Genomic DNA, 24,094 nt, shown 5'->3' with positions numbered 1-24,094 from the left:
ATTTATTTATATTTATATTTTGGTCCATGCTGTGCAGCCTGGGGGATCTTAGTTCCTTGACCAAGGATCAAACCCAGGCCTCAGCAGTGTGAGCTCAGAGTCCTAACCACTGGACTACAAGGGAATTCCAGTAGCTGCGTTTTAAAAAGGAAAAAGAAACAGGCAAAATTCATCGTTATAGTATATTTTTATCTAGCCTAACATATCTCAATGTTGTCATTTCACTGTGTAATCACTATAAAAATATTGAGATATTTTGTGATCTTTCTTCCACAGTAAGTCTTTGAAACCTGGCGTGTGTGAAGGACATAGCAATTCTCATTTGGGGCAAGCATGATTTTGAGTGTCCTGTCACCATGCATGGTCAATGGCTATCGTATTGAATAGTGTGGCCCTGGCATGTTATATAATTGACCAGTGATTATGTTTACCATTTACTGATCTTGCTTGTCTCCTGGAACAGAAGATCCACAAGGCCAGGGAGTTTTGTCATGTTCACTGCTGGGTCCCTAGTCACTAACAGAGTGACTGACACATAATAGGTGTTCACAGTAGGTGTTCATCAACTGAGTGACAGACTGCCCTGATGGTCCAGGGGCTAAGACTCCGAACTCCCAATGAAGGATGCCCCCAGGGGTTTGACCTTTGGTCAGGGAGCTAGATCCCACATGCTGCCACTAAGAGTTCCCATCCTGCAAAGAAGATCCCACGTACCGCAGTGACATAGGCTCCAGATGTGGCCCAAAGTGATAGTTTTCGCTTCCTGGTTGACTTTTTCTTTCTCCCCTGTGCCTTCTCTCACTCTTCCCACCATCTACCCAGCTACTTCCTCTTTTCCCTCTCTCCACTTTTTCTTCAGCAAAGAGAGTAGTAATTCACATCTGGGCTCTGGAGCCAAGCGACTTTTTCCATCCTGCCTCTGCCACTCACTGGCTATGACTCTCTGAGTCAAGTCATTCAGCTTCCCAGCAACACTTCTCATGCTTTGCTCTGGGGGTTAATGATTCTTCCTGGGCTGGGGTGGAGCAGACAACATGTGACAGCCTGCACAAAGTGTTGATCCCCTGTATTGCTGGCACCGTGTTAAGCATGTAACCAGGATAAACTCACACCAGGCAGTGGGCACTGTTGAGATGATTTGTACTGCCTAGATAAGGAAGAAGCCAGGGCACATAGGGAGAAGGCAATGGCACCCCACTCCAGTACTCTTGCCTGGAAAATCCCACGGACGGAGGAGCCTGGTAGGCTGCAGTCCATGGGGTCGCTGGGAGTCGGACAGGACTGAGCGACTTCATTTTCACTTTTCACTTTCATGCATTGGAGATGGAAATGGCAACCACTCCAGTGTTCTTGCCTGGAGAATCCCAGGGACGGGGGAGCCTGGTGGGCTGCCACCTATGGGGTCGCACAGAGTCGGACACGACTGAAGCATCTTAGCAGCAGCAGGGCACAGAGAGGTTAAGTGACTTGCCCAAAACCAACCAGCTATGCAACCTGGCTGCAGAGGTGTGTGCATGTGTGCAAAGTTGCTTCAGTCCTGTCAGACTCTTTGTGACCCCATGGACTGTAGCTGGCCAGGTTCCTCTGTCCATGGGATTCTCCAGGCAAGAATACTGGAGTGGGTTGCCATGTCCTCCTCCAGGGGATCTTCCCCACCCAAGGACTGAACCTGAGTCTCTTAGTCTCCTGCATTGGGAAGGAGGTTCTTTACCATTAGCGCCAGCTGGGAAGCCCAGGTGCAGAGGTATGTTAATTTACTTATTTATTTGTCTGTGCTGAGGGAGAGGAGAAAGCGAGGTCGGGGAGATGAGGGTAACCTTTTGGGCTGTGATGAGGACTTTGACTTTTACTCTGAGTGAGGTGGGAAATGTAGGAAAGTTCTGTTGTTTGCTTTGTAACAGCTTTATTGACATGTACTTCAATGATGCTATAGTTCATATAGCATACAACTGACTCATTGAAAGTGTACAATTCAATGAATTTAGTATTCACACAGCTGTACACCAGCCCCACAATCAATTCTAGAACATTCTATTACCCCAAAAAGAATCCTTAGCAGTCACTCCTGGTTTTTTCTGCCTCCCACCTCTCCTCCCCTGCAAGCGTAGGCAAACACCAATCTGCTTTCTGTCTCTATGGATTTGCCTATCCTGGACATTTCAGAGAAATGGAATCACAAAGTACATGGTCTTTAGTAACTGCCCCTTTCACTTGGGGTAATGTTTCCAAACTCATTCCATGTTGCAGCCTGTATCAGCACTTCATTATTTAATGTTGGTATTCCACTGTGGGATATTTCATATTTTATTTATTTATGCATCAGCTGGCGGACATTTGGGTTGTTTCCACCTTTCAGCTATTGTGAATAGTGCTGACGTGTGCAAATTTTTGTGTGGACACAGTTTTCATTTCTCTTGTGTAGCCCCAGCAGAGGAACAATGGGGACTTATGGTAATTCTGTGTTTAGTTTTTTATTAGAAAATTAATTAATTTATGTTTTGGCAGTGCTAGGTCTTCATTGCTGGGCTCGGAGTTTCTCTAATTGCAGCGAATGGGGGCTACTCTCTAGTTGTGGTGCACAGGCTTATTGGGGTGGTTGCTCTTGTTGTGGAGCAAAGGCTCTAGGGCACGTGGGTTTCAGTAGTTGCAGTTCCTGGGCTCTAGCGCATAGGCTCAGTAGTTGTGGTCCATGGGCTTAGTTGCCCTGAGGCATGTGGAATCTACCTGGACCAGGGATTAAACCCCGCTCCCCTGCATTGGCAGGCAGATTCTTAACCACTAGGGAAGTCCTGTACTTAGTCTTTTGAGGAGCTATTTCCAGACTGATCTCCACAGTGGCTGGGCCATTTCACAATCCCACAAGCAGTGTATGACAGTCTCAATTTCTCCACGTCTTTTGACACCCTCACCAATTGTCTTTTCTTCATGGGAGAGTTTTGAGCCAAGGAGGAACATTGTCTGACTTTGTGTTTACAGGTTGTCTCTGAAATTGACGTCGATTATGTTTTGTTGCTGTTGTTCAGTTGCTGTCTTGTCCAACTCTTTGCAACCCCATGGACTTCAGCACACCAGGCTTCCCTGTCCTTCACCATCTCCCAGAGCTTGCTCAAACTCATGTCCATTGAGTTGGTGATGCCATCCAACCATCTCCTCCTCTGTCACCCCCATCTCCTCCTGCCTTCAATCTTTCCCAGAATCAGGGTCTTTTCCAATGAGTTAGCTCTTCAGATCAGGTGGCCGAAGTATTGGAGCTTCAGCTTCAGCATCAGTCCTTCCAGTGATACTGTACTGTCTTTTATCTTTCTTTTTCTCCTGCATCTTTGTCTTGCCTTGTCCTGGCAAAGCCTCTCCCTGAAACATTATGAAACATCTTTTCTCCAACTTCTTAGGTCACTGCCCACCTCCCCCCATCGGATGTGACTACCCGCTAGCAAGGTCATGGCTGGTCACGTGTCTCAGATATCCTTTCATCTCTGTCTTTCTCTTGTCAAGTGACAGTGTGGCGTGACATGAAAACACTCTTGCTGCGGCCTTGGGGGCTCTCTTGGGTAAGCGTCACGTACATTTGGACCTTGAAGATTTGAAAGTTAGATTGGGTGAGATGGTCAAGGCGAGTCAGTCCTTGCTGAGGGAAGCTGGGTATCAAAGAAGAGGGTGGTGTCAGGCTAAGGACAGACCCCAGATTGTAGTTAGTTAGTTAATTTCCAAGAACTCCAAAAATCAGCAAACATAAGTCAATCCCCAGAGCTGATGGCCGCTGAAGGCCTCAAAGATTTCAAGGCAAGTGTATTAACTAATTAATGAGTTGGTCGATTAATTAAAGAAGTAATTATTGCAAGTCTTTAATGAGTATGTACGAGATGGGAGGCATTGTTCCAGGTGCCGGGGATACATCCATGAGCAAATATGTCTCTTTTGGGAGCTGGAGAGAGAAAGAGGCAAACAGATAAATGAAGAAGACAATTTCAGATAAAATGGGGTGAATTGACAGAGAGTGATGGTACACCTACATGGGAAGGAAATCCAGAAAAGAGGGGCTATACGTATATGTACAGCTGATTGACTTTGCGGTTCAGTAACAAACACAACATTGTAAAGCAGCTATACTCCAATAAAAATTAATTAAAAAAAAAGAGTGACTGGTGGGTTGGGACTTTCGTTTTGGACAGATTCAACAGTGAAGGTCTCTCTAAGGAGTGAGGTTTGAAGTGAAACCTGGAGGAGGAAGAGTCACATCTGGGCAAGGGCAGGCAGAAGGAAAAGCACATTCAAATGCCCTGTGGCTGGAACAAGCTGTTTAAGGAACAGAAAGAAGGGCCAGGAGCCCGGGGTACAGAGAACAAGCTGGCGAGGTTGGGAGATGCAGGCAAAAAGGTGGGCAGAAGCCAGAACAGTTAGGACCTTGGGGCAGCAATAACAAGAACAGTTAACTTTATGATGCTTTCATCTTGGGGCACTGTTGTATGTCCTGTTACATCTTCCCACTCATTTAATCCTCATAACAGCCCTTGAAGAGAGGCTTTTATTTTTATTTATTAATTTAGTATTCTTTTGACATGGACCATTTTTAAAGTCTTTATTGTATTTGTTACAACATTATTTCTGTTTTATGTTTTGGTTAGGAGGCATATAAGATCTTTGTTCCCCCACCAGGGATTGAACTCACACCCCCCTGCACTGGAAGAGGCAGTCTTAACCACTGGACTGCCAAGGAAATCCTGGAGAGAGGCTCTTATCCCCATTTGATAGGTGAAGGAACTGAGGCGCAGAAAGGGCCAAGCCACTTTTCCCAGGACCCTAGAGTAGGAAACTCTATAGCCACTTGATGCAGCCAATTCTGCCCCAGCCACCCTGATCTAGGTCAGGGGCTGGGTCTCTGTTCCTGGTAACCCGAACAATGGTGGGTCCCCTGAGGAGAAGACAGTGCTAGGCAAGGCAGTCACAGCAGGTGCTTGATACATACTGACTCACGTCACCCTGTGTTGCTTAAGGATGGGCCTGGGAGAAGGCTGTTTCCTACCAGGGTTGAAGAAGAATTTCATTCTGAGCCCTCAGGGACTGGGCTGCCTTACCCCCGTGTTGGGGCTCCCTGCGTGACCCCCAACTAGACAATGAGGGGACTGACCTACATCAGGGGTCCAGGACTCAGTGCAGGGTAGGGGTGCTGCAGGTACTCTGAGCAGGTGGGGGCGGGGGGGCTTGTGGAAGACGGCAGGGGGGCACATGCCCATGTTTTACTATTTTGGAGGGGGTGTCAGTAATCCATTGTTCATTTCCTCACTTGCCCATCCTCTGTCTTCCTGTTCATTAGAAAGCAGAGACTTGGATTTGTTGACCTAACCCGCTGTGCGTGTTTCCTTATCTGCAAAATGGAGTCGGTGAGGGCAAGGCTCTTAGCACAGAACTTGGCTCACAGAAGGCTCCTCACCGCTTCATTCTAAAATGTTCCTTGTGAGCAGACATTCCTAGCCAGGCAGCAGTGAAGCTACTGAGAAGGGGAGGGCGGGGGCAGAGAGACAAAGCTTCGGCCCCATAGCATTTTAGGGCCTGGCAATGGTCACAAAGCAAGAACAAATGAATGTGGCACATGCCTGGTGGCGCCCCTTGATAAGGGTGAGGGGAGAGCTGACGCTATTCTATTTCACACAGGGTGGCTGGGAAGGCCTTTCCGATAAGGTGGCCCCAGCAGTCCTGAAGGAAGAAGCCAGGCAGATATCTAGGGGCGGGTGGGGGGCAGAAAGAATTCCAAGTCGTGGTGGGTATGAGGTCCTGAGGCAGGAGTCTGCAAGGCTTGTTCCAGGGAGAGAGGCTGGAATAGAACGTGTGTGCACGTGTGTGTGGGGGGGGATGGGGTGGGGGTGTGGTGGGGAGTGGGAGCATGGGGCCAGCTGAGGACGGAGAGGTGAGTGCGGGGGTGGGGGGGTGGGAAGCTCTGGAGTTCCTGCAAGAGTTGGGAAATTTCTACTAAATACCAACAATGATGACGGTCGGGACAGAGGAAGTGGGAGGGGAGAAGGGGCGAAATGAGGAGAGAGGAGGGGGGGAGGGAGACAGCGGGAGGAGGGGGAGAGAGATGCGGAGAAGAGAGAAGATGGGGGTGCTCATGGAAAGGGATGAGCGGGGAGCAGGCGGGAGTGAGGAAGCGGGGAAGGGTTAGGAGGTGGAAGGGAGCCAAGTCCAACTTTGCACGCGGGCCACGAGGCCCCCGGGGCTCCCTCCGGCAGAAACGGAAGCTAGTGCGGCGGGTTCCCGGCGATGGCCCCGCCCCAGTCGGACCTTCTGATCCGCGCCCCGCCTCGGACACGCCCCTTGCTAACTTAGGCCCCGCCCCCTCGCCCAAGCTCGCCCGCGCCGGCCCGAATCCCGGTGCCCAGGGCGTCCCGGGGGGCGGTCCGCCCCGGTGATGGCGCATAAAACCGCTGGCCACCTGCCGGGCCGCTCCTCCGTGTGCTGCGGGCCTCGTCCTCGGAGTCGCTGCCTCTATCACCTCCGTCCCCGTCTCGGTCCCTTCACAGGCGCGGAACCCCGCGAGCACCGCGCGGGCGCCGGGGCGCGCAGACATGGGCAACCTCTCTAGAGCGCGCCGGGTGACCGCGGCGCTGGGTTTCATCGGGCTCCTCTTCGCCGTGCTGGGCATTATCATGATCGTGATGGTGCCCTCAATCATCAAGCAGCAGGTCCTCAAGGTGGGTGAGGGGCTTGGCCTGGGACCCGTGCGCGGGATACCGTCCGAGGCTGGAGGGCGTTGGGAGCCCGGGAAGGCCAGGCGCGCGGCCGGCGGGTCGGCGACCCGGTGCCGGGATCCGCGTGGCCTGGGCCCGGGCCGCTGAGCACCGGAGAGACCAGAGGGCATGAGGCGAGCCAGTTGGCCATCTTTCCTAGGAACCTCCCCGACCCAGGACGCAGGCTGAGTTTGGGGGCCAAGGAGGGCCCCAGGGCCTTCTGCTGGAGGCACTGGACTGGGGTTGGGGAAGCCTGAAGGAGAGACCACTTGGGAGCCTGACCTCACCTGAAGGGTCTGGGATCCAAGACGGGAGTGGAGTGTGGCCGTGTTTCTGATACCGCCAGGAGAAGCCCAGGGGCAGACTCCCATGCTTCTTTACCGTACAGCAGCCTCTGACGGTGGGTGGTAGAACTGGCACTGCACTTTGCTTGCTTCCTGTGAGCGCAGGCGGACAGGAACCCTCCAAGCATGTGCATGTGAGGCTCACATGCGTGCCCAGGCCGCCACTTGTCCCTGCTGTCCAAAACCTCCCCATGCAGACCTCTTCTTAAAGGCAGAATGGGTTGCCCTCTCGTCCCCTTCCGCTGCCTTCCTGATGCAGATTGGCAGTGATAAGCGGCTTTACTCCCCAGATCCACGCATGAGCAGGAATAAGCCCAAGGCTGCATAAACAGGGTCCTTCAGGAGCCCACAGCCTGAGAGTTTTCTTCTGATCCTAACCTTATACACCACTGCCCTTTCAACCAGGGAGACTAATGAAGGCTGTCAGCTGGCCTTCAGACCGGCAGACTCTGCCCTGGGTGTCCGGGCAGCATGTTTGAATGAGCCTGGAGTTACTGAAGGACAGGCAGATTCCAGGTATCACATTCGAGCTAAAAGCATTCAGAGCTTTGAGGCCAAGGCCACGGCACCTGCAGGGCTCGGAGGGGAAACTGAGGCTTACCTTGGCGCCTCCCAGATCCAACCAAGATGCAGAGCTGGGATAAAGATGTGGCTTTTGTCACTTGCTAATTGATTGCTCTTTCCCCCTGCTTTAGACGAGTTTCTTGAGAACGGGGACTGGGTCACATTTCTTGTCCATGCCCCATGCCCGATGCAAGATGCTTGAGAGATGAATGAATGAATGAAGGCTGTATCTGCTTAGACCCGGCAGCCATTTTTTTGGCTTTAAAGATGGAGGAACACCCGTCTGGTTTTTCTCGAGGTCTCTGGGCAAGTGGTTGTCTGAGTCATCTTGGCCACACTGTGTCCTTTGTTTTGTTCTCAAATCTTGTCCCATTAAGTCCTGTAATCTGATTGCAGGGAGGTCCTGGCCAATGGTGACATTGAGTTCCGAGTTCCTCTTAGTGGTTTTTTAATTTTGCCTGTGAAGTGGCGGGAAAGAGTTTTGTGGGGAGACCTCAGAGCAACAGAACTAATTCTTTTTATCCCATGGCGGCCAATGGGTGTTTTTGCTTTGCTTTTCAAAGTAGCTGTAAGAAAAAAAAAAGTAACTGTGAGAGCTTTATCTCAGTGAGAGCCAGCTGTAAACGCCTGCCGATTTTGTAGTTTCCATGCTGTGTGTGCCCTGGAGGGATGGTCACTCGCGTGCCGCATGTATGGTGAACCCTGTCATGATCCTGTGCAAAGAGCGTCTTGCTTTGGGATCCGGGGAATGGGGATGAGTGGAATTTATAGTTGATGAAGAATCTTGTCAACCCAGTCCTTCTTGGACTTAATGCAGGTATTTGGTATTTTCTTTTTATGGCAATCAGATGAAGGATGTGTGTGTGTGTGAATGTACATGCACACATGCATGCCCTACCTAATTTCTCATTCCTCCTCTGGGCTTCCAGACAACTGCCCTCAGTTGTCCTGGAGCTAAGATTTCCAGGAGGGAAACTTGAGGGAGAGTCACCCAGCATCTAAGATTTCCAGGAGGGAAACTTGAGGGAGAGTCACCCAGCATCTACCATAAATATCCCAAAGGTGATTGGTCTGTGACTGAGTGGTGTGAAGACACGGAGGCGAGCCCAGCCTGTGACAGCTTCTTGGACAGCTCAGGCCAAGCTCTGGCCAAGAGCCTTCCGTCAGAAGAGTGTCTGTGTTCAGGAGACTGAGTGAGTGGTACGTTAGGAGAGGAAGGGACGGCCTGTTGGTGTTTGCTTTGGCTTCATGTGTCCATGTACAACTTGAATGGGAGGACTTGTGTTTTGATTTCTACCGTTTTATGCTTTGAGGTTAATGAAAGAAGTCCATGTATATAAAAGACATGCATTCTTTTTTAACCGAGAAACTATCTTTTCTTTTTTAAAATATAATTTTATTTATTTGTTTTTTGGCTGTTCTGGCTCTTCACTGCTGTGCGGGCTTTTTTCTCGCTGCGGTGAGCAGGGGCTCCTCTTTTTGGTGCACAGGCTTCTCACTGCGGTGGCTTCTCTTGTTGCGGAGCAGGGGCTCTAGGGCACTCGGGCTTCAGTAGTTGGGGCATAAGGCCTCGGTAGTTGAGGTTCCTGGACCGTAGAGCACAGCCTCAGTAGTTGGGGTGCACGGGTGTAGTGGCTCTGCAGCATGTGGGATCTTCCTGGAACAGGGGTTGAAACTGTGTCTCTGGCATTGGCAGGTGGATTCTTTATCACTGAGCCACCAGGGAAGCCCCAAGACATGCATTCTTGTTTGTAAGAAAAATTCAAGTTGAGGGAAAACAGGGTCTTCCCCCCACCCCGCCCCGCTCCTTTTATTCCCCTTTTCGATAGTACCATCATCATCCAAGATTATCTTCGTAAGAAGACTTTTATGGAGCTACACATCATGGATGTGTATTTAGACATAGTAATGTATACTTACAAGTATTGAACTAAACTATGTCTAAACAGCCTGCAGTTTGCTTTGCAATTCACAGATACCATTTGAAAATTTTTCCATGTCTGAACATAGAAATCTGTCACATTTTCACGGTTGCATAGTATTTCTTTGAATACTGTACACCTACTTACCTGTTTCTCCATTGACTGATAATTTTCTCATACATACTTTTCTGTGTACCTGTATAACCACTTCCACTGGGTGCATTTCTAGAAGAGAAGCCTCCAGACCAGAAGGTCTGTCTGTTTTGAATTTGGTCACAGCCTAATGACCCTCCTGAAGGTCAAGAGCATTTATAGTTCCATCTAGAGTATGAAACTACTCACTCCCCCACATCTCTGCCATTATTGGTGATGACCAATTTATTAGCATCTTGAATAATTTTGGCGGGTTAATATGATGTGTATAATTTACATTTCTCAGGTTGCTGTCGGGGTTGCACCCATTTTGAAACTGGTGTCAGTTTCCAGAGCTCACGGTTTGCAGACCTGGCTGTGCCCTTTGCTTGCTGGGGACCTCAGGCCAGTTACTTCACCTCTGAGCCAGGGATTATGTCTTCAGCTCTGAGGCAGGAATCAGATCTAGTTTGCCTACTGTCAAGATGATGAAGTACAAAGGCGATGACATGTGTGATGTACCTGTTTTCTCATTTGAAGGTTATCACACTCTTGTAAGCTGTTGTGGTGTTTTCCCTTCCTACAGATAAGGAAACTGAGGCATACAAGGCCCAGAGACATGTCAGGGTTCACACAGCTCATGGCAGTTATGGTCAGGAATCCTGACCACAAATCTGAGTCTATACTTCAATAGGGGAATAGGAAGGAAAGCAGAAGTCTTTTATCCAGTGGATTTCTGGGCAGAGATTAGAGAGAAGGAACTAGATCTTTATATATTTGGGCACAGAAAAGCAAAGCAGACGAACACATGACTAATTGACAAAAAGCTATAAGGTTCTTTGTGTTAAAAAATAAACCAAAAACTCCGTGAAACTCTGTATTTTCACTAGATTTCTATCAGTGCATGTAAAAGCACAGAAAAAGGTGTGGAAGGGTGCACCAGACAGACAAAAGTGGTTACTCAGGGAATTGGGGGTGTGGTGGGGGGAAGCATGCTTTATCTGTGAAGTTCATACTTCTTTTTTTAATAATTAATTATTAATTTGTCTGGGCCAAGTCTTAGTTTTGGCCTGCAGAATCTTTTTTCTTTTTCTTTTTTTAGTGGCAGCGTGTGAAGCCTTTTTTAGTTTCGGCATGCAAACTCTTAGTTATGGCATGTGGGATCTAGTTCCCTAACCAGGGATTGAATCTGGACTCCCTGCACTGGGAGTGCGGAGTCTTAGCCCCTGAACCGCCAGACTTTTTCTTTTTAAACAAGGAGAATATATTCATGTATTATGTGTTTAGTTAAAGGTTAGTTACGAATTCATAGCTTTCCCCCAAAGAATGGCCAGATGAGTTAAATACAGAATGTGGGAGGCACACAGCGGAGGGGCCCTGTGGATGGAGCTCCCTGGGAGAGGCCTTGAGGGAGAATAAGACTCATTTCTTCTCCTTTCTCCCCGTCAGTGGTGGTGGGGGGGAGGGGCGGTTTGGATGAGAGGTGTTCAGACTGAACATATTTAGGAGTGTAATCAAGGATGACTATGTGCCAGGCATCTTTGTATGTGTCAATCATCTCAGTTAGTCCGGGGAGAATTCTGGGACACACCTCTCATTGTCATTGTCTACAGTTAGGGAAACAGAAGCTTAAGAGAGTAATTTGCTGGTGTGTGTGTATGTGTGTGTGTGTGTGTGTGTGTGAAAATATCCTGAGGCAAATCCCAGGAGGACGGGCATGCTTGTATCCATAGCCTCGAATGGAACCTGGCATGTGTGGCCCTCTCTGTTTGCATGGATTAGGAACCCTGGTCTAGGCATTCCCAAATTACTGGCTGTCTCTGGTCCACCAGGGAGGTCCTGCTGGGCCAAGGGGAAGGGGCTTATCTGCTGGGCCACCATGCATAGTGACGGACCTGGTAGCCTTCTCCACGGCTGAGGGTGGGGCGGGGGGGAGTGGGAAACTGAGTCTCTCTCTCTCTCTTTTCTTTTTAATATTTTATTTATTTTGGCTGTGTCGGGTCTTAGTTGAAGCATGTGGGATCTAGTTCTCTGACCAGGGATCGAACCCGGGCCCCCTGCATTGGGAACTCAGACTGTAAGCCACTGGACCACCAGGGAAGCTCCTTCTCTGCCATCTTTAAAGTTTTCTATTTGGAATCAGCCTTGGGTGCTTTATCCAGTCATTTTTCCAGCTGCCAAATTCTTCCCTTACCTGTGTCTCCAGCTCGATAATTGACACCTCTGTTTGTTCCCTCCAAGAATAGAGGCACAAACCTTGGGTTTTCTTGGATGCTTTTTTGTGGTATCCTTGTATCTGCTCCATCAGCAAAATCTATTAAGATTACCTTCAAAACATATTCTGACACCTTCTCAATATCTTTACACTCTGGCCTCCTCCATTCACCACTTGGACCGATGCCGTAGTCTCATCTCTGGTTTCCATAGACAACCTGATCACGTGTCCGTTCTGCTCACAGCCCTTTGAGGTATCCCCATTTCACTCTGAGTGAATACCAAGGTCAGTTTGGTGACCTGAACTCCCTGCCACGATCCAGCTCCTGTTACCTCTTTCACTGCACGCCCTGTCTTGGCCCCCCTGCTCACCTGCCACAGTGTCCCCGGTCTTCAGCGTCCTTGAGCCACTGAGCCTGGTTCTACCAAACTCTGGCTTGCTTTCCCCACTGCCCTGAAGGCTCATCCCCCAGATATCTGCATAGCTCTCCCCTCATTGTCCCTAAAAGCCACCCCCCACTTATGTTACATGTTGATTTGTGCATTTTCTTTCTCCCTCATGGGCAGGAGCGGGGGCTGTCCTGTCACTCTCCCTGTAGTGTCCCCAGGACCAGAGCAGCGCTTGGGTTCATGATGGGATGGCGGGATGAACAGACCCTGAGTGCTTTGAGGTTGGGCTCTTTCCTTGGCCTTTCCCCACCCCCACCCTCAGCCTCCCTTTTTTTTACCCCCTCTTCCTCTGCAAGGGCCATCCAAAGAACCTTCAGGACACCATGCTCTGCCTCACTTGCTTCTCACCAAGGTGTAAATGCTCAGTCGTGTGTGACTCTTTGTGGCGCCATGAACTGTAGCCCACCAGGCTCCTCTGTCATAGGAATTTTCCAGCAAGAATGCTGGAGCCAGTTGCCGTTTCCTCCTCCAGGGGATCTTCCTGACCCAGGGATTGAACCCACATCTCCTGCGTCACCTGCATTGACAGGTGAGTTCTTTACCAGAGAACCACCTGGAAGCCACCAGTTGCTTTTCATCCTCTGGCAAATTTCTTTCGTGCGGCAGTTCAGAGGTGGGGGTTGGGGAGAGAGAACAATCGGTAGACACTGATTAAGCACCAGACACTGTTCTAGGTGTTTTACGTGCAGTCACTTCATTTAGTATCTAAATAGCTTCCGTTGCCTCTTTTTTATTGAGGGAAATGGAAGCATAGAGCCGAAAAGACACTTGCCCCCGGTCACACCGCTGCAGTGGCAGCACCAGGATTCTAGCTGGGCGGGCTGCCGCCTGTGGACCCTCTCTTCCCCACTCTCCGTATCCCTGAGAGCTCGACTGGGTGTTTTGGAGGCAGGGCAAACCCTTCCCCTGGTCTCTGCTTGGGTCCAGTGTCCCTTGTCCTTTTCCTGCACAGACAGTGGGGCGGTGGGGTCCTTTCCAGGCTTTTCTCCTGATCATCACCTCCCTCAAACTGTGAGTGCAGGATGCCTCCCGCCGCCTTTCCTCCATGTCTGTCCGATAGGCCTGGGTGGGCTCTAGAATCACTGATGCCAAGGGAAGCTGGCCTGTGGTCCCAGCGATTCTCAGGGTGGCCCCGCTGTCATGTAGGGTCTGCTTGGCCAGGTCTGTTCCCTGTCCCCTGTCTGGGGCTCCAGAAAACCCCAGGGGTCGTGTCTCAGAGGGTGTCAAAGTATTGAGGGCTGACTGCATCTGGCTGCCTCTGGCCATGGAGGACAAGGCTGTAGACTTGACCCATGGCCGCAGATTGCAGGGGACGCACTCCCTTCTCGGGGCAGTGGGGTTGCAGGTGTGTTCCAATTTTGTTGTGTTTTTCTTCCTCTTTCCTGCCTGGGGCTTCCTACCCCTCTGGTGTGTGAGAGGGCGGCTTCCACTTACTCCAGAGCCACGATGAAAAACATGGGCTATTTTTAGTTTCCCTGAGTGTCGGTTATTTTTGTTTCCCTCTTTGCTCCCCATGGATTTGCTTCACCACTGTGTGTGTTTGAGAGTGTGCTGCATATACATGTTGATGTATGTATATGCATGCCGGTAGTACACGTGTGACACATGAACACGTGTTGGCATGCACCCATGCACACTTGTGTGTGACCATGTGCACACATTCATGTTGCGTGTTGGCATGGGGGCACAGTGTCTTTGTGATAGCGTATGTGTGTATGTATATGAACACATGTGTACACATACATTGACATGTGCCCACACTTGGTTCTTGGCACACATGGGTTCACACGTATTATTGTTATCCATGTTTATATGCGTGGGCTCACATGTGTGTTGACACATGCTGGGCGTATAGTTACACATGTGGACACACATGGTAACACATGTTCTGAGTGTGTTGGGGTGTGTATACACACACACGTGGCCATGTGTCCTATTGCGGTCTGGCCTTCTGGAGGCCTGGCCCGGGGCTGTGTTCAGTGCTCCGAAAGAAAGAAAGAAGGAAAGAAAGAAAAAGTGAAGTCCCTTAGCTGTGTCCGACTCTTTGCGACCCCATGGATTGTAGCCCGCCAGACTCCTCGTCCATGGAATTTTCCAGGGAAGGATACTGGAGTGGATTGCCATTTCCTTCTCCAGGGGATCTTCAGAAGGGCTTCCCTGGAGGCTCAGATGGTAAAGAGTCTGCCTGCAGTATGGGAGACCCGGGTTCAGTGTGCCTGGCTTTTCCCATTTGATGACATGTTCCCCAAGCCTTCCTAGGATGACTCATACTTGCCAGGCGTTCTCTCCCTGACCCATGTGATTAGCTAGAATTTAGAGAAGCTCAGCTACCTGGAATTATCCTGTTATGACTTCAACATGTAGCAAGTGGGAAGGAACTGAGTGGATGTCAAGGACTTGCTCGTTGAAGATTTTCATTTTCCCTTGGACAGTTTTGTTCTGCTGGAACCTGGGCCCAGGCACGTCTGCTCCGTCAGTAACTGTGGATCTTGGTGCCTGGAAGCATGATCCTACACGCTTGATCAGCAGCAGAGAGGCCCCTGAGCAGAGAGACCCCCCCAAGGCAGGTTTCAGTCACAAGGCTGACTTCTCTGGCTCATAATCTTAGAATTAGAGAATTTGGTTACAAGAGCACCTACTCCCACTCTTCCCACCCCTCTTCTGTGCCATGGAGGTCTAGCAGCTTCGTCCCCATAAACACATTTAGAGTGCAAAGAATTCAACTGTAGGTAGGACTCAGCCAAAAAAAAAAAAAATCAGACAAAAGGAGAAGTTCTTTTATGTGCCTCATCTCCTGCCCCCTGGTTCAGATGTGACCTTGGCCTCCACTGGCCCTTGGAGGGGCCATGGGAGCTGAAATGCAAAAAGAAACAAAAACCAACACCAAAAAACTCATATTCTTGGCTTTGGGGCTCTCTGGGGCCCTGGAGCTGGCGAGTTACAGGCTCCGGAGGTGCCTGGGACCCACATTTGAAGCTCGGAGTCATTCTGCTCAGAACCTCCCTGAACCCAGAGGTCCGGGCCCCTGGTGACCCTGGGCGCAGCTGGCTTCATTGTCTGGCTTCCTTCCCCCACCTCCACCCCATCGTTTCCTCCTGTGCCCCGATTTATTGCTTCGTGCTGGGTAGGAGGAAGGAATAGGAGTGGCCCGACCTGTGCTTGCTTCCTGGCATTTGGGGTGAAGTTCCTTCCACCTTTTCTGGAAGCTGCCAGAAGGACTCTTGAGACACTTTGATGTGTGGTCTCTTGGGCTGCTCTTGAACTCAGATGCTGGTGTCTCCTTATCTCCCTGACCGCCGGCCATTGGCACGTCCCTGCACTAAACCTTTTCCTGGCTGAGGTCACACAATCTCACACGTCTAATGCCATCTTTGTCTGGGCCCCTCCCAAATTGATATCCTAGGCCCAGGCCTTTCCCCTTGAACTCCAGTCTTGAGCATCCACTGGCCAGCTCCGTGTCTTAACCTGGGTGTTCAAAGGCATCTCAGGCTTACTCTAGCCAGCGCTTGACTTCCCATCACTGCCCCTGCCCCAGAACCTCATTCCTCTGGCCACGTTCCCATCTCAGGCTGTCGCTCCTCCATCCGCCAGCTCCCCTGGCCGAAAGCCTTGGAGTCAGCCTTGACTCTCTCACTTCCCACGTTGGACATTTTGTTTTTGGCCTCATCTTCAAAATATATGCAGAGAGACCTCCCTGGTGGTCCAGTGGCTGAGACGCCACGCTTTCGATGCAGTGGGCCTGGGTTTGATCCCTGGTCAGGGAGCTAGATCCCACAGGGCGCAGCTAAAATTCGCATTCCAGGACTGAAGATCCCGCATGCTGTAATTAAGAGATTTCGCATGTCACAACTTAGAAAAAAAAAAGAAAAAGGTCCCTCATGCTGCAATGAAGATCAAAGATCCTCTGCACCCCAGTTAAGATGTGGAGCAGCTAAATAAATAAATAGATAAAACTAAGATACTAAATAACCCCAAAAACACAAAAGCAAAAATATATCCAGAATCCAGCTTCTCTCCACACCCATGGCCACCACCCTGGTCCAAGGCACCATCAACTTTGGCCTGGATTCCTGCACATCTCCCTGTGTCCACCGTTGCTCCCTGGCTAGGCTTTTCAGCACAGCAGCCAAAGGGATCCCAAGAAATCTGCAATCAGAGCACCACCCTCTTCTCCTTAAATAAAGCCCGGCAGTGGGCCCACACCATCCCCTCTGAGTCAAGGTGAGACCTTATGTTGGCCCTTGAGGCCCGTACCACCCGAACCTCACCCCTTTCTGTCCTCCCCTTCAGCTTGACCTTGCACCCAGCCCTGCCGGCTGTTCCTAACTGACACATTGGCCTTATTGAGTTCTTCCCTTTGCCCACAGCTCTTTCCCTGATGTGACATGTGCGTGATTCTCTCTCCTGCCTCCTTTAGGCCTTTGTTTGGATCTCACTTTCTCATGAATCTTTCTCTTTACAGTTTTTTTTTTTTTTTTTTGGTCTCACTGTGCAGCATGCAGGACCTTACTTCCCCTACCAGGGATCGAACCCATGCCCCTTGTGGTGCAAGCATGGATTCTTAACCATCGGGCCACGAGGGAAGTCCTTCTCTTTTTGAATATTGCAAGTTTTCTTCCCTTTCCCTGGTGCTCCGAACCTTCCTTACCCTGCTGTTTTTCTTCTGTCGCCCCATCATTTGCTGAGATACTGCAGAATTCACCTACGCATCCTGTTTATTGCTTATTGTCTGTTTCTCTCCATGAGAGTGTCAGGCCCATGAGGGCAGGGACCTTGGTTTCTGTTCATTGCTGTGTTCCAAGCACTTGGAACGATGCCTAGCACATAATGGTAGGTTCTTGAATAGTTATTGAACGGATGTTTAGAAGACGAGAGTGGTTTCACAGGGAGGTACGTGACCAGTGGCAAGTTGTCACCCTCTATGGTGACATGGGGGGCTCCCCTCACCCTGTGTGTGGTTCCACTCCGCCTGAAGCTGTCGCATCTCTCACCTACTGCAGGAGCTCCCTTTCCGGGCCGTCTGCTCCTACTCACGCCAGTCTCGTCAATTTTCCCTGCCACAGTAGAATGTTCTTTATTGTTTTTCTTCTTATTTTGGATTATTTGGGATATTTCTTTCTTTCTTTGGCTGTACCTCACAACCCGCGGAACTTCCTTGACCAGGGATTAAACCTACACCCCCGGAAGTGGAAACATGTCTTAACCACTAGACCACCAGGGAAGCCCAGCTGCACTTATATATGTATATCGTTCATTTATTTATGGCTGTACTGGGTCCTCATTGCAAGGGTTGTTTCTGGTTGCAGGGAGTGGGGGCTACTGTCTAGCTGCAGTGTACCGGCTTCTCACTGAGTTGGCTTCTCTTGTTGTGGAGCTTGGGCTCTAGGGCGCATGGACTTCAGTAGTTGTGACCCACAGGCTTAGTTGCCATGCAGCATGTGGAATCTTCCCAGACCGGGGATCGAACCCAGGATCCCTGCATTGGCATGTGGGTTCTTAACCATTGGACCATCAGGGAAGTCCCCCTATGCTCTTAAAAATAATGTAAATTGCATCATTTCACAATACTGATTAAAACCTTCTTGCATGTGGTATGAAACCCATCTGCTCCTCATGACCTGTAAGCCCCTTTCCTGCCTCCACTCCCTGCACTTTACTCTGTTGCAGCCTCATAGACTTTTCTTCTTCCTGTTTTTTGTTTTTGGTTATGCCACACAGCTTGCAGGATCTTAGTTCTCCGACCAGGGATCGAACCTGGGTCCTAGGCAGTGAAAGCATGGAGTCCTAACCACTGGACAACCAAAGAATTCGCCTCATGAGCTTTTCTTTTCCTCCCATGCACAGGTGTTCTTTCCTGCCTCAGAGCCTTTGCACAGGCTGTTCCTTCTTCCCAGAAGCCTTTTTCCTCCTGACTTTTGTGCTGGATTCTTTTCATGTTTAAGCTCAAATGGTACTCTTGACGATTACCCCTCTCCTCCCCCCCTCACCCTATGAACCTACCCTATCTGTGTTATAAGCATTCCATGTTATTATCTTCTAAGCTGTCACCATTCTGGAATGATACTGTCCACTTGGTTGAGGTTTCCCGAGGCAGGGGCCTTGTCTGTCTTGTTCATGACTGTATCCCGTGATTGGGGACCCTGGTCTAGGGCAGAGACCTGGCTGGGGAGGGACCTCAGGCCGAGGCAGTGAGAGGAGTCCAGTCGGGATCTTCAAATTCATGGATTTGGAAGGCAGACTCCTTGGCTTCAATGCTGGCTCTTCCCCTCCTTCCCCTCCTATCTCCCACACCAGAGAGGACCTGGGAGCCTGGTCTTTGTGGTGTGTTCATGGATTCAGGGCCTGAGTCTCAACAAGTCCTGCCTGTGTTCCAGAGATATCTCTCTGACTCCAGTGACTGGGTGTTTTTCCTGGCTGAGCGTTGGTATCTTCTGATTGATTCCTCCTCTGCCCCAGTTCGAAGGTGGAGTGGCCAGAAGGAAGGGACACCGGTTTATGAAAGCTGTCATTGGGGCCATCTGGGGGTGGTAAGTAAAGAAACAGCACCTGTCTTGGCCCAGGGACCCAGGGAGGTATGGAGTCTGGCCTGGAGCCACCTTACTCTGTCTCTCAGAGGGAGAAGGGATCTTCCTGCTGGCATCTTGGCTTCAGCTGGGTGGCTTGGATTGGGGGAGGTCCACTGCATTGAAGCCCTGGTTCATCATTAAAGTGGAATTGTTTACGTTTCTTGTCCCCATGGGCAGAAATGGCGTGAGGCTGGAGTTGGGAGACCCAGGTCCAGTTTGCTGGTGATATGTACTTCCTCTGTACGTACAGGATCTCATGTCGTCTCAACCATGCAAAATCATTTACCCGCACTCAATAAACCACAAGTCGACTGGGTTAGTATTGGCCTGGAGGGTGCAGAGAGAGGGTGGGGAGGGAGCTTCCTGTGGCCCTGTTGTTTCTCCCATGGGTCCTGTAAGGGATCCAGCCTGAATGCAATCCAAGAGTTAAACATTCATTTTTAAATCTAGGGCTCAGATAGCCACCTGTGCCACATGGGGGAGAAACTGGTTGCTTTTAATTTCCCCACAGGTCTCCAAAAGGAACTTTATGGAGGGACCTTCAGAGGTAATTGGAGACTTTTCCCAGTGGCTGGGCAAAGTTGGGCTCTGATTGTCAGGGCTTGTCTCATATGCTTATCCTTGAGCCGATCACTGTAGCTTGAGAAATGGACTGCTCTGATGGGTCAGGCTTGGATTAGATGCCCATCCTTGGAGTTGGAGAGGGAGCTCTTTTTTCACCCTAAAGCAGGGAGGCTGAGGTGGGGTGGGTGGTACCCTAAAGGAAAAGGGAGGGAAGGACTGTTAGGAGAAGGAGGAAAGGGTGACAGGCAGCAGAAATGATTGATGGATGCTTTTCTCCAGAATAGCTTTCTCACTTCATCTTATTGCCTCTCACTGCTCCTGCCTATTGTAGTGTTAGAGATTATTTTCTTTGTCTCTACCTTGGACTGCTTGGGAGGGTGGTAACTGATCAGCTAATTGTTTCTGTCAGGGAATGTTTCATAAACTCAGATTGTTAGATCTGGCACTCAGTTCCATCTTTTATGCTTTGAGGAAACAAAAACCCAGAGGGAGCAAGGATTTAAGTAAGGCCAGAGAGCAAATTAGCAGTGAGTACTGTCCGGGAAGACTGTTGTCAAGTGGGCAGGGAAAGTGGGTGAAGGTCAGATGGGCTGGGGGCGCAGGGCCTGGGAGAAGCCAAGTAGTTGTGAAAGCAAGTCATGAGCTAATGTTTTTCAGGTAGAAAGTTCCCAGGGTCCCTGTCTGCATGCCTGCCCACCCACCTCCTGGAAGCAAGATTGGGAGGAGGTGTTTGTTGGAAAGTGGGAGAAGTGTCAGGGCTGGGGTGTGCCAAAGCACAGGCTTTGTCTGTCCCGGGTGGGAGCCGCCCTTCGAATGCACTGGAGGCGATGGCGTGGAGGGATAAGCCAAGTTTCTCACCTTCATCAGAACTTGCCCAGGTACAGATGCAGAGGAGTTGACCAGGAATCATTGTAGCTAGCCGGTATATTCTGCAGTGTACCAGCACACCTGTCATCGGATGAACTCCTGACACCCTTGTTGATCCTTGTCCCAAACCCAGGACATACCCTTCTTCACCTAGGACAGTGAGAGGGTCTGTGTGGGAGTGACCCACCTGGACAGCCAGGCCCCCAGGGCCTCTGGGAGCATCCCCTTGTACACAGAGAGTGCCCTGTGTGCCCACGTGAGAACCTTCCACCTGAATGAGAAGCATGGCACAGACTGGAACGGGGAGCTGGAAGGCAGTGTTGACATGTCACCATCAAGGTCAGGCATGGCTTCTCAAACCCCCAGGATTCTCTCTAGGGTCTGGCCAGAGTTTTGGCATCCAGGAGCTAGGTGGACCTAAGAGCATAGACTTTGGAGCCAGGTTTTTCTGCCATTTCTTAGCTGTATGTCTTTGGACAAGTGACTTAACCTCTCTGTGCCTTATTTCCGCCTCTGTAAAATGGAATGAATGAAAGTATCTCCTATACAGGGCTCTTATGAAGACGGAGGAGTGGGTACCTGTAAAATGCTTAGAACAGTGGTCCCAGCCTTTTTGGCACCAGGGACTGGTTTTGTGCAAGTCATTTTTTCCAGGGACCCGGGTGTAAGGGGGATGGTTTTGAGATGATTTAACGCATTACGTTTATTGTGCACTTTATTTCTGTTTTTCTTACATCAGCTCCACCTCAGATCATCTGGCATTAGATCTTGAAGGTTGGGGACCTCTGACTTAGAATAACAGCTTGGCAAGTGTCACCTAAGTTTTTTCTCTTGTCATCATATTAACCTTATACACATACCCATAGTGGGATTAGTTAGTCTGTCACTTTACCAAAATGGGATCACACTATGCCCACTTTCCTGCATCTTGCTTTTCTGACTCCATCTCTTCTCTGAATTTTCCCCAGGCACCTGGGTAGCTCTCAGTGGGTATCTAGATGACTGAACATCCCACGGATGTACCAGCCATTCCCATGAGCAGTCATGAGTGTTCTTTTTCCACCCTGATGTTTCAATTTGAAAAATTTTGCTTTGGGAAAGTTGCGAACACAATGCAATGAATTTTTGTAAGCCTTCTCTCAAGCTCCACTGACGCTGACAATTTGTAGCATTTATGTTCTCTGTCTCTCCTGGCCAATCCATCTGAGAGTTGCTTTGAAGGTGATGACATCTTACTCTGGAACACTGCAGTGTGTGTGTCTTAAGGACAGGAATATTTTTTTCTGTAACCACCAATCACCATCACATGCAGGAAAGCTTGTGATGGTTTGCTTGTTTGATCTCACGCTCAGATGACATTCAGAGTCTCTTACTGTCCCAAGAGCCCCATTACAACAATTTTTTGTCTTTATTGTTTGAATCATGTCCTGTGTTTGGTTGCCTTGTTTCTTTCTCCTCCTTTAATCCAGACTAGTCCTCCAGCCCTGTTCTTTTTACTGAACCCTTCACAACATTAGTGTTTATAAAGGGACAGGCCAGTGTTTTGGCAGGATGCCCTTCAATTTGGATTTGTCTGTTTCTGCGTGAGCGCACGTTTTCTTCTGACAGATTCCTACACAAAAGTCTCCTTGTTTGAGTCAGATGGGAGTAGAGCCCTCCTGGCTGAGTTGGGATGGATATCGGGACTCCCCTCTCTCACCCCCAGCTTGGCAGCCAGCCCCCTCCTGCAGCCGGCCTGGGCCCCCCTGGGTGAGTTTGAACCTACCCTTGGACTGGAAGAAGCCCCTGATTCCATCTGGCTTTGGCTCTTTCAGCTGTTCCTCCATCTGCTTCTTAATTTTCTTAGCTCTGATTCCTTGCCCTCATACCCAGGTGTGTGGATCCTTCCAGCCACCCTCAGCCAGCCTGCCCGCTCCCCTCCAGCCCTCCTCTTCTCCCAGGACCATGGAAGCATGATGGCCTGTGGCCTGGGAAGGCGTTGCAACTCTGGGGTGCCAGAGCCTGTCTGGTGGAGATAGGATGGCAGGTGAGGGCCTTCTTGTCTTCCCCGCCTGTCCCTCTGAGCCTTACAGAAGTTCTTGTGCCAGATCCCCCTGACCCCATCTGGCCTCTTGGCTGGTGAATGAAGGTCACTCTGGCTTTACTCGGCTCAGAGCCCGCTGCCACCGGAATCCCTTGGCAGCTTTGAAAGACCAACTAGGCCTCGGGACTTCCTTTGACTGCCTGTTCCCAGGGTCCCTGGATTCCACCCGCTGCAGCCTCCTGCTTTGGATTTTCAACTTCGAATTTTATTTTTTCTGCATTTCTCTTGTTGCGGTGCACAGACTCTAGAGCACAGGTTCAGTAGTTGCAGCACATGGGCTTAGTTGCCCGAAAGCATGTGGGATCTTAGTTTCCTGACCTGGGATTGAACCTGAGTCCCCTGCATTGGAAGGCGGATACTTAACCACTGGACCACCAGGGAAGTCCCCTTTGATTTCTTTTTATTGTGAAATATTACATACTTGAAAGTAAGTGCCTAAGACACACGTATTAAATAAATATCTAAGATAAGCATCAGTGTGATCATCTTCAGATAAAAAAGCAGAACCTCGGCTGCCCTCCAGAAGCCCCTGCAGAGGAACCTGTGCTTGTCTCCAGCTTGCACTGGGATTAGTTTTGTCTGATTGTGAACTTTACATGAGTGGAATCTTACTGCTGTGATCTGACTGCCTGTATTCTCTCAAAATTCATACTTTGAAATCCTAATGTCCAAAGTGATGAAGTTAGGAGGTGAGGCCTTTGGGAGGTGATTAGCTTATGAGGGTGGAGCCCTCATGAATAGGATTAGTGCCCTTTAGAGGAGGAACCACCCCCTCTGCCCCCAGCACAGAGAGCTCCCTTGCCTCTTCTATAATGTGAGAATGCTGTCAAAGTCTCTAGCACAGAAGAGGGTCCTTACCCAACCAAGATCTCAGACTTCCAGGCTCCTGTTTTTGTAAGCCATCTAGTCTATGGCATTTTGTGAGAACCACCCAATGGACTAAGGCAGAAATTGCTTCCAGGAGGGGCTCCGCAGTAATATACTTAAAAACGCAGAAGTGACTTTGGATCTGGGTGATGAATAGAGGCTGGAAGAGTCTTCAGGTGCCTGCTGGCAGAGCCTATTACTGCCACGAAGAGATCATTAAAAGCAATTCTAAGGACTTCCCTGGTGGTCCAGTGGTTATGACCTCATGCTTTCAATGAAGGGGGCATGGGTTCAATCCCTGGTTGGGGAACTAAGCTCCCACATGTCACCCTCATGCTGTGTGGTGTGGCCAAGAAAATATATTTTTTTAAAAAAAGAATAAAGTGATTCTATTGGGGGTTCAGATAGAGAGGAGAGTTGTTGAGAAAGCTTCTGGTTTGTTAGTGAGGACATTCTGATGATATCTCAGGTGAAAAAGAGGAACTTGCAAACTGGGGGAGAGGCAGTGTTTGTTGTGAAATGGCAGAGAACCTGGCTGAGTTGTGATTGTGTTGCAAGGTTTTTGGTAAAATTGGTGGGTGATGAAAGCGGCCGCCTGCCCGCAGCTGGTTCTAAGCACAGTAGCTCTGGAATGCTTATGATCAAATGCCAGCAGAGGGACAGGACTTACAGATAGAATTGATACTCAAAGGGGAATCTGATCTTTAAAAATTTGGAAAATTCTCAACCTATCTGTATTGGAAAACAAAAACAAAGAAAACAAGACTGCCTGTTGGGAAGAGAAGACCAAGGTGTGGCT

The 24,094-nt window shown here is 49.8% G+C and overlaps 1 protein-coding gene and 1 long non-coding RNA gene across 6 annotated transcripts in view; one reads left to right on the top strand and one right to left on the bottom strand.

Moving 5' to 3' along the window:
* Positions 1-3,225: 3,225 nt before the first annotated feature.
* On the bottom strand, positions 3,226-7,945 carry LOC122424602. The gene is made up of 3 exons (XR_006264480.1): positions 7,668-7,945; positions 7,010-7,159; positions 3,226-3,922 (listed from the first exon to the last, which is right to left on the bottom strand). It is a non-coding gene; the product is annotated as an uncharacterized LOC122424602 (long non-coding RNA).
* SCARB1 (scavenger receptor class B member 1) overlaps positions 6,320-24,094 on the top strand; it is a 92,891-nt gene continuing 75,116 nt past the window's right edge. For 2 of the 5 annotated variants that reach the window (XM_043442567.1, XM_043442559.1), the window contains exon 1: positions 6,322-6,686. In XM_043442567.1, the coding sequence (XP_043298502.1) occupies positions 6,561-6,686 (126 nt within the window). In that variant the 5' untranslated portion in view covers positions 6,322-6,560. Of the gene's footprint in view, positions 6,687-18,804; positions 18,876-24,094 lie in introns of all 5 variants that reach the window. The other 3 variants (XM_043442576.1, XM_043442543.1, XM_043442552.1) reach the window with 3 other exon arrangements.

The sequence above is a fragment of the Cervus canadensis genome, chromosome 1 (assembly GCF_019320065.1).
Source record: "Cervus canadensis isolate Bull #8, Minnesota chromosome 1, ASM1932006v1, whole genome shotgun sequence".
NCBI classification, from domain to species: Eukaryota; Metazoa; Chordata; class Mammalia; order Artiodactyla; family Cervidae; genus Cervus; species Cervus canadensis.
The sequence above is the reverse complement of the archived record's forward strand: the minus strand, read 5'-3'. Positions and strand labels throughout refer to the sequence as shown.